At 35.8% G+C, this 9,247-nt stretch overlaps 1 protein-coding gene across 1 annotated transcript; it reads right to left on the reverse strand.

Moving 5' to 3' along the window:
• Positions 1-3,339: 3,339 nt before the first annotated feature.
• LOC145219458 (uncharacterized) lies at positions 3,340-8,661 on the reverse strand. The gene is made up of 12 exons (XM_080086823.1): positions 8,534-8,661; positions 8,100-8,474; positions 7,856-8,032; positions 7,169-7,256; positions 5,505-5,849; positions 5,363-5,448; positions 5,085-5,280; positions 4,695-4,991; positions 4,457-4,637; positions 4,208-4,385; positions 3,927-4,138; positions 3,340-3,866 (listed from the first exon to the last, which is right to left on the reverse strand). The coding sequence occupies exons 1-12, from the start codon at positions 8,659-8,661 to the stop codon at positions 3,574-3,576; spliced, it is 2,556 nt and encodes an 851-aa protein (XP_079942949.1). The 3' UTR covers positions 3,340-3,573.
• Between the last annotated feature and the right edge of the window lie 586 nt (positions 8,662-9,247).

Below are 9,247 nucleotides of genomic sequence, written 5' to 3' on the forward strand. Positions count from 1 at the left end.
AAAATATTGCAGCAATGTCTGTGTGGTTTAATATCACAATTTGTGTTACCATTAGTTAATATTAATTTCTCTGCTGAGAAACGTAATGAGTTATGTCTGTGTGGTACAACATTTTTTTGCTGGTATTTAAAAAACTTTTCCTTACTCTGTGGGCTATTGTCTAACAAGTACTGTATATTAACTCTAAAGAATAACATACACAGACTTATCAGCAAGCACTAATCGATTGCCTGATACCTTAAGCACATTACGATACAGGAATAAGGAAGAAAGATGGATGACGCATGACTCTATAAAAAACAGGATATGACATCTATAAAGCCACTATAGAACCGAATTATTTATAAATAGACGTACATAATACGGTGAATAAAACTGTTTAAAGTATCAGCAAGTCGTACAACAATAATATGTGGTAGAAAATTGCGCTCCCGTTTAAATTAAAAAAAGAAACGCGATGTTTAAAAGCAACAGTATTGTTTTAGTAGCTGTTTTCTGTACCTGTGCATTACTTTTAAGTGTTACCGAGCAAATCTATGATGACATTTAAAATTGAAAGAAAATTGCGTTATAAAATGCGATTGTAAATTTAAAAAATACACAGTGTTTCAATAAATAAAAACATACAACCAATGAGTATCCAGCTTGTTTTCAAGCAAAACTGAAAAAATATTTTTTTAAAACTCTACTCGATTCAGTTACATCATGCTTATTAAACCACATAGTGAATGCAAGACCAACATTTTCAATTATAGCAACTCAATTACAACTAAACTAACATCTGTTTAACAAATTTCTCAATCAACATACTGCAAATTGATTTTACGTCAGATTCTGCTTGAATATATGCAGCCATGTTAAACAACAGTGAAAGAATCACGACCCTTTGAAAACAGGAAATTGCTCAAGCTGGCATACGAAGGTGATTATGGAAAATAAGTATGACGTTCGCCTGTCATTTCCGTTTTGCTAACTTGAACAATCTGAAACTTTGCAAACGTTTTCTCACTGCAAATCCAAGTTGGCTGGTGCAAACCCTTTAATTTTATCTTGGTTCGTTCGTGTTTTGGAACCAATTAGGTATGGTAACAACGAGGTAACCTGAACAACAAGCAGAAATAAATATGACATAATTTCGATGTTGCTAACCTCAATAAACTGAAACTCTGTGGGGAGTATCTGAATGCAATTTCAAGTCAAAACTTAAAATCCGTTCAATTTTTTGTTCTCAGTTCGTGCGTGTTTTAGACCCAATTAGGTATGATAACAGCGACGTGCTTCTGTTGTGTTAAGTGTCGTGACTGCAATGTAAAAAAACGCGAATGGATACAGATAAATTAGAACGATTTGCACATTTTTACTTGATAATGCAGGTGATAGTTTCTCATTTGCATTTAACAAGTGAAAATGTGCAAACCGGTCAATTTTATTTCCATATTCGTGTTTTTTAAATAGTTAGAATAATTCGTTTGTCTTTTTTGTCCGCCACCGGATGAAACTAAAACTTTTCAATCAGGTTCTGACTGCCATTTCTAGTTGGATTGTGAAAAGCGTTTAGTTGAATCTAATCCGTATTTACAGCCAGTTACATATGACAAATGCGACTATTTACTAACGGGCGATCGACTATGCTAAGCGAATAATGAAATGTTCGAATAAAACCTGTTCCTCTCTACAATTACAAGTTAGCATGTTCAATTCTTTTTTATCGCAATTTATTCGTGTTCCTATTCCGTTTAACTATTTGCTCTAAACTAAAACTATGCAACCGTTTTTGAAGTAATTTCAACCTGATTAGTTTGTTAAAACCGTTGGATTTTATCCTACCTAATTTCAGTTTGTATACTGGTTAATTTTCCCAGAGAGCATCTTTCTGCGATTGTGCAAACGGTCTTATACTAGTGGCTGCTGGTTTGATGGCAATCTTCTTTTCATTTTTCTACACTCATCGGATGAAACTAAATCATTGTACTTGTCTGACAGTTAAGTCAATCTCCAAGCGAACTTTTTCTACAAAGGGATTGCTCGTGCATTTCATATAGACCCTATATATTGCTTGTATTCAATCACACAGTCAATTATTACACGCTATTTTAATGTCCGACCATGCACGTACAAAGTTGTACTAAGTTATATGTTTTTACTTTTTTCAGTAGATTTCAATTATTTGTAACATGTCATTAATCATTAAATTTATTAAAAATATATTACCTGTAAATTATATGCGATGGATTGTGACGACAAAAATACGATAGATAGTGATTTTGTATTTTTAATTTGGTAAAATACTTTTTAATCAAATCGATAACCATGACAGTACAAAAACCTCTTTTTTATTCTGTTTCCTTAGTTTTACTTTTTTCTGCATTTTTTTCAACGAGATGTTTAGAAGATTTTTTCGTGAAATAGTGTAGGATCATGTACTAAAATTTAACCATAAGTAGTGTGGTTCGGAACATTTAATTTTCTTTTTTTTCATTTATTAGCCGTTACAACAGTCCTCAAATTAAAATTATTATTGGAAAATACTCTGACATAGTGTGATATACAATTTTGTTATAATGCCATTCGACATATTACAGAGACTATTCATAGGGGAACAAACGTTGTGATTACCTTGATGAACCCAACATTGTAAGAACGGAAATCCTAATTATCAAATGAAAAATATAAATTACTTCAGAATTATGAAAGCTAAAAATAAGCCAAAGTTTCAAACAAATATTTTGTCGAGCATCCAGGCATTCGTGTTATTCCCAATACAGTATTGGTATTTCCAATACATAAAGTAACTTTATGATTAAGTGAATACCTAATGTTAACTTTTATGCTCATATTTAACAGAAGTGCCTGCTATAGGTTTTTGCTATGTGAGAAATCTCTTTGTAATGGCAAGGACATTTCCAATTTAGGTGTTCAACTGTGTGTGATGGCGATGTCCAAATGACAGTTTGTGTTTCAATATATATATAAATATGCTTTTAAATATACCAATACCTAAATGACTTTAGGATTTTCCTGTTGTCAGGATGTTTGCTAATGCAACCATACTGAGTGGTTTTACATAACGGATCAAAGTATCTATAGATCGAAAATATTGCTAAAGTGTGTTTAGCAAAACAATTTGGATTGATATTGTTTATGTCCAGAACGAGCTGGTATCATTATGGCAAACAAATTTTAGCCAGTATTTTAAACCAAATCGAAATCATGCGCAAGGTCATTGTAAGAAGAAAAGATTTCAATGCATTAATATACTAATAACAAAAGCAAAACAAACCCAACAGCCTGAAACCGAAACCTGCAAACTAACAAGCCTATTCACACATTAAATCAAAAACGTATTTACATTTTATTAGGCCTTGAAACAATTTACCACAGGTTGGTTCTACACAGGAATGCAAAAGAACAATCAACGTGAAAAACGTGGAAAAATCATTTAAAAAAATTAAAACATTTTCCAGCAACTGAAACAGTAAACACGCGAAGATAAATATGTACATGGCTTACAAGATATTGTCTGTTTGGTATACAAGTCCGATTTGTCAATCCTACAACATGTTCATGTATCATTTAAAGTGGGGTTTCGTCCACAACTATCACGTTCACTCGTCGGTCGGCTTCAGGCTGTTGACGTGGACGAAACTCACGCAAACGCTCACGAATATAATCATAGAGCATTTTTGGTGCGTTGGAGTAGATGAGAGGATTGAGGGAGCTGTTGACGGGAAGCAGGATTATTGCCGAAACTGCGTAGATCACTGCAGGTACAGTTGTTCCACCGAAGTTCAAGAAAGCCATTATCGAAATTGGAATCCAGCAGAAGAAATCAGTGAAGATCAGTCGGATGATTTTCTTCTGCATTTCTGTGAAAAACAAAACAGTTTTACTGTTTTTCTTACACAAACATATCTCATTAGGTTTACCTTGGTTTTGTTTTTCCGCTCTTGGGTTTCTCGCCCTCTCGTTTACTTTCCTGCCACGGGCCGTTGACTTTTTGTAAATCCAAATGTACGTCACTGCCACAAATAGAAAAGCCAAAAAGTTGAGTATGATGATACCAAGTGAATATGCCCAAGCCTTGTCTGTTGGTTTTACGTAAAGTTTGCTGATGCAAACGCTGTTGGTGCTGTAATATCTATGAGTAATATATAAAGGTATTAAAATACTCAATACTTTGTAACCCATCAGTATTGCAACCACATACCCGAAATATCCTGCAATGTCAAACATTTCAGTGTAGTTATAGTCTTTGAGAACATCCACAAAATCCGTCCAGGAATAAGCATTTTCTAGCTTCACAATTGCAGTTTCATACTGCTGGGAACCGTTGAGAGTGAAATTATGTTGAAAATCTACAAACTGCTCCATGAAATTCTCCATGCCTTCACAAAATACACCATTTTAAACCGAATCAATAACTAACTATGATTTGAATGGAAGTACAAAATCTTACTTGAAAAGTCCACTGCAGCACTTTGAAAAAATGGGTTTTTCTTTATCCAAGCTTTGGTTTCGAACAAATGTTGGAATTGGGATGTGAGAGGAATAAATGCTAGAGTGAATGAAATTGACCACGACAATAGAATGGTAAGGATGACAACTTTAAGCTTCGGGTGTAGAGATGCGTTGAAAGGCTGCAAAAATAGTTTCAATGAACCATGGATGTACATGAATACAACTGAATTACTCACGTATTTTACAGCATAGAGTCGAAATGATGTCAGCAAAACCATTGTAAATACTGATGTTTCGCTGGAAAGCAAAACCAATATTCCCATTGTAGTGCAACTTCCACTTGACCTCCAAACAAGGTCATTGGCGCAGTAATTTCCAGAGTAGTGAACACCAGCTGCACCCAGCATGAGCAGATAAACTCCCATGAGCAGGTCAGAAACAGAAAGATTGAGGACAAGAAGATGGTTGGTGCGAAATGCAGCCGTTTGTGATTCTGTTGTCATCAGAGTTTTTGCTTCCGTAACCATGACGACCTGTGATGTAAATGCAACATTCAACTGTAATTCTTCATGTGTTGTTTTTATTTTGCATTTCATGCGGTATAAGTAAATCAAGTCTAAACATACCAAATTTCCAAAGATTGCAAGAAAGCCCATGATCCACACAACAGCTCGTAAAAATGGATTAGCGATCAGCTCGTATCGCGAGGAGAAAATGTTCTCATCTGTTCTTGTCGATTTTGATGGACATTCGTCACTCCAGTCAGAACAATCTCCAAATCCGTTGAACTTCTGTTGGTTTGCAACACTATTATGATGAAAACTGGAATTACCCAGTTGTCATTTCATGTAGTAATACCTTTTCCTTTTTAACAAAGAGTGGTTGTTTGTTTTCGCAATAGAACCTTCCGTCACTCGTGCAGTTTTTTTCATCACTTCCATCATCGCAGTTCATAGTGAAATCACAAACCTCTGCGTTGCTAATGGAAACCTGAAAACAAAGAATTATGTTGCAATCAAAAATCATTACCTTCTGAAACAGCATACCTTAACTCCATTTAACGCTGAGCAATAGAATCTATCTTGCTTTGTACACTTTTCAGGTTGTTCGTCACTCTTGTCTTTGCAGTGAACAATACCGTCGCAAACTTTTGAACGAAATTTATTTGGAATTTCGGATGCAGTTTCGTCACTTCCGTCTTGACATTGCATGACGCCATCGCAAACTTGAGATTGAAGGATGTGAAAAAGTCCATCAGGCACTGGACAATATTTTAAACCTTTGCAAAGAAGAGGATCCTCATCGTGATTGAAGTTTCGATTACCGTAGTAAATCCAATGTGGACAATGTCTTTTCCCGTCACACAACAGTTTGGTGTTTGTATACCATTTCTTCCAATCGAAACATACAAAACAATTTTGTCGATAACAACAGCACAGACTTGTTATCTTGCTTATGTTGTGACAAACAAGCTGGTAAAAACAGATACCCTCAATTTTACTTTAATTTAACCCGCGCAATGAAAACATAAAAGACGTATTTATGATAAAATGTCGGTTCGTGATCGAGAATAGTAGGGAGCCTCAAAACTGCAGCCCGAACAGGAAAATTCGTTAAAATTATACTCAAGACAGTATCAAAAATTATAACAACGAAAGTAAAATTACTACAACTATGTGGCCTAGTGTGATGTCGTGCTCGAATTAAGTTGGGGAAATCACCCAGTTATTGGCACACCCGTTTCAATAAAATGGAAAAAGCTCGGCTCGACTTACAACTTTGTCGTGATCCGAAATTAAAAAGAAAACGTGCAATAATAAAATGTATATAAATATGGCATACTAAGTTAAATCGCAAATGATCAAACTAAAACTTCGACAACAAAACCATAAATAAAAATATTAAAAAAATCTATGTAATCAGTAAAGAAAATGTTTAATGAAGTTGCAGCAATACAGTGTATGATAAGTATAAATGGTGGTGCTTATCCACCAACATAATAAATACAAACCAATCGCAAATCAACATTGATGTAATAAGGAGATTTTCATGTCGCGCTAGTTTCTTACCATCGTAACAGTGTGGAATTTAAAACCCTTGTCATCAGTGTAAAATCTAGTTTCTTCGGTTTAAATATTTAGTACGATAATCAGTGCGTCTCAGCAATTTTTAAACCATAAACAAAATTTTAAGATTAAACTTTATCAGATTGGGACAAATTAATCAATTTTACATTTGCAAATTTCTATCAACATCGTGAATTTTAGTATTTTATAGCAATGTTAACATTTGTTTACAGCGAGATTGAAACTCTGAAGCATAAGTCGTGGTAGTTATGTGTTATTTTGTGCGATTATTTAAATTGCGTGGCGAGTACCAACTAACATGTTTCTCTGCCGCATTAAAGCGGATAAATTTAAATCCATGGCCGAGAATAAGTGCAAAAACGAAAACAATATTTTTTTCTTCCGTCGTCAACTATTTTGTTTATATTACCGTTTTTACGCCTTTTTATTGCTAAACATTCAATACCAGAATTATGTCCCAAAAAAGGTAGCAAAAATGGTTCTACAACTTTATTTCGTTTTATAACTTTCATCCGCACATACTCCTATGTAACTACTAATTCTAAAACAATCATGTACTGCATTCAAGTGGATAGATTAGCATCTACACTCAGAGTATCAAACAACACAACTTATATGCTTACCCCATGTCTGTAACAAAGCCAACTGCCTTTAAGTATGGTGTCGGTTGTTGTTGAGTTTGAGCAATCGGCCTCCACGCTCTCATTACCACTAAACACATTAACATTATTTACCACAAAACCATTTACTATGTCCACATATTAAACCAGTGGTTTTCAACCTTCAACCATGTCGCGACACATTTTAGCAACCAAATGTAACTTGTGACTCACTTTCAAAAGTTTTCGTATTTATTTAATAATCACTAGAATAAATTATCACTTTGTGATATAACAATGGGTCTAAGAAGCTTGGTCTGTTCGGTTATCATACATCAAATATTATGTTACAACAAACTGACACGCAACATCTACTATATGAGTTTTAATGTTTTGACATTCGTTTGCTCACGGGTGTTGTGGCACTTGCGAATATTCTGTACAATAACGTAAGTGGCGTAATAAAGCTATTGTTTTGGATGGTGGGGTCATAATCGGAAAAAATGGGTTGAAATCAAGTGGTTTGACTGTTTTATTGCTTTTATATGTTTTCAACATGTTATTGCTGATAAATATGTAATGTTAATCAAAAGGTTCCGCGACGCGAGTAAAACGGCAAACGACCCCCACCGGTTGAAAACCACTGTATTAAACAAACGTATTCAAAGATTTCCATTATATAAAACCTTCAAATAATGTGTTCACACCTACATTGACAACTTTCCACAATTCTTCACTTGGTTCCTTTCGCAAAGACACTCATCGCTCTTATCAGGACAGTCGATGACGTCATCACACACGCTTGACCTTGAAATAATCGTGGGGTCGTTTTTGCACTGGAGGCACAAACTGTGATTGAAGGTGACAAACGGGAAACCGCGAACATCTCTGCAAAAGAAGAAAACAGTTGAAAATTCTGGTTGATTCGCTTAGTGTTACTATCACTTAAACTTACCTGGGATCTTCTGTTAGTTTTTCGCCAACAGATGTAAAGCAGAAATCAGCTGAATCGTCGCAATCCTGGATCGTATCGAACAACAACTGCTGAGGCAACGTACACTTTTTGCCGTTTCTGACACACTTGAAGCCGTGTCCGTTTGCTTGGGGCAACGAAGGACAGTTGGTACATGGATCGTCATCACACACTGATGAACGCTTCCAGCAAACCGATTCCGAACACCAGAAGTGGGAGGGGCAGAGATTCTCACAGTGGGAATTTCCATCACATGGTGCAAGTGCTTTGCATACGTCACTTTTTGTCAAAGCACAGGAAGTGTTGGTTGGATCCAGTATATTGTGACAAACTCCATCAATGTCGAAACAATCACATCTAAACAAATCGTATTTTTCTGCTACAAGTGTTTTCTAACAACAAATAAACAAACCTACCTCTTATATTTTGATAGAAGTTTGAGGTTTTTACACATTTCTGGAACTTTTTCATCACAACTACATTCATCGCTCATATCAGGACAATCTTGGATGCCATTACACACACTTGATCTTGCAATGATCATTGAGTCATTTTCACATTGAAAGCACAATAGATTGTTGAATGTGGCCAACGAAGATTGCCGAATGTCTCTACAAACGCAAATTGCTTATGAATTGGCTGTACGTGTGCAGATAAATGTGATGGGCAATTTGCTTCAAGAAATTTCAGCTTGAAAGCCTCTGTATTTTATTGGTTTTACGAAAACAAATGCATTTCGCTTTTAGATGCAAAATCATTGTCAATATAAAACCGGGATAACAGCAATAAATCAAGCAAAAACAATTCAAAAATGCACATACGCACAGGCCAACCGCAAAAAAACGCACAAGGTAAGCATCCGGCACGATGACCGGTTGCCCCTTGTGAGTTGAGGCTAACAGCCAACGAAGTCAACAGGTTTTAAGGCGGATCTAGCCCGGCTTTAGAAGCTTTGTCGGCTCCCCGGAATCAGAAGTTGTCTCTAGAACGTAAATCCTCTCCTCCTTCCTCTGTGCACACTTCCTTGCCTCCATTACCCTCCGCCGCTGCCCGTTGGGCCCTTGTCAGTGCCACCAATGCTTGGGGATTTTTCGAGAATTGGCTGCACCCTCCTTTTTTACCCACCTTCC

Source organism: Phallusia mammillata, chromosome 3 (genome assembly GCF_965637545.1).
Source record: "Phallusia mammillata chromosome 3, kaPhaMamm4.hap1.1, whole genome shotgun sequence".
Classification (NCBI taxonomy): domain Eukaryota; kingdom Metazoa; phylum Chordata; class Ascidiacea; order Phlebobranchia; family Ascidiidae; genus Phallusia; species Phallusia mammillata.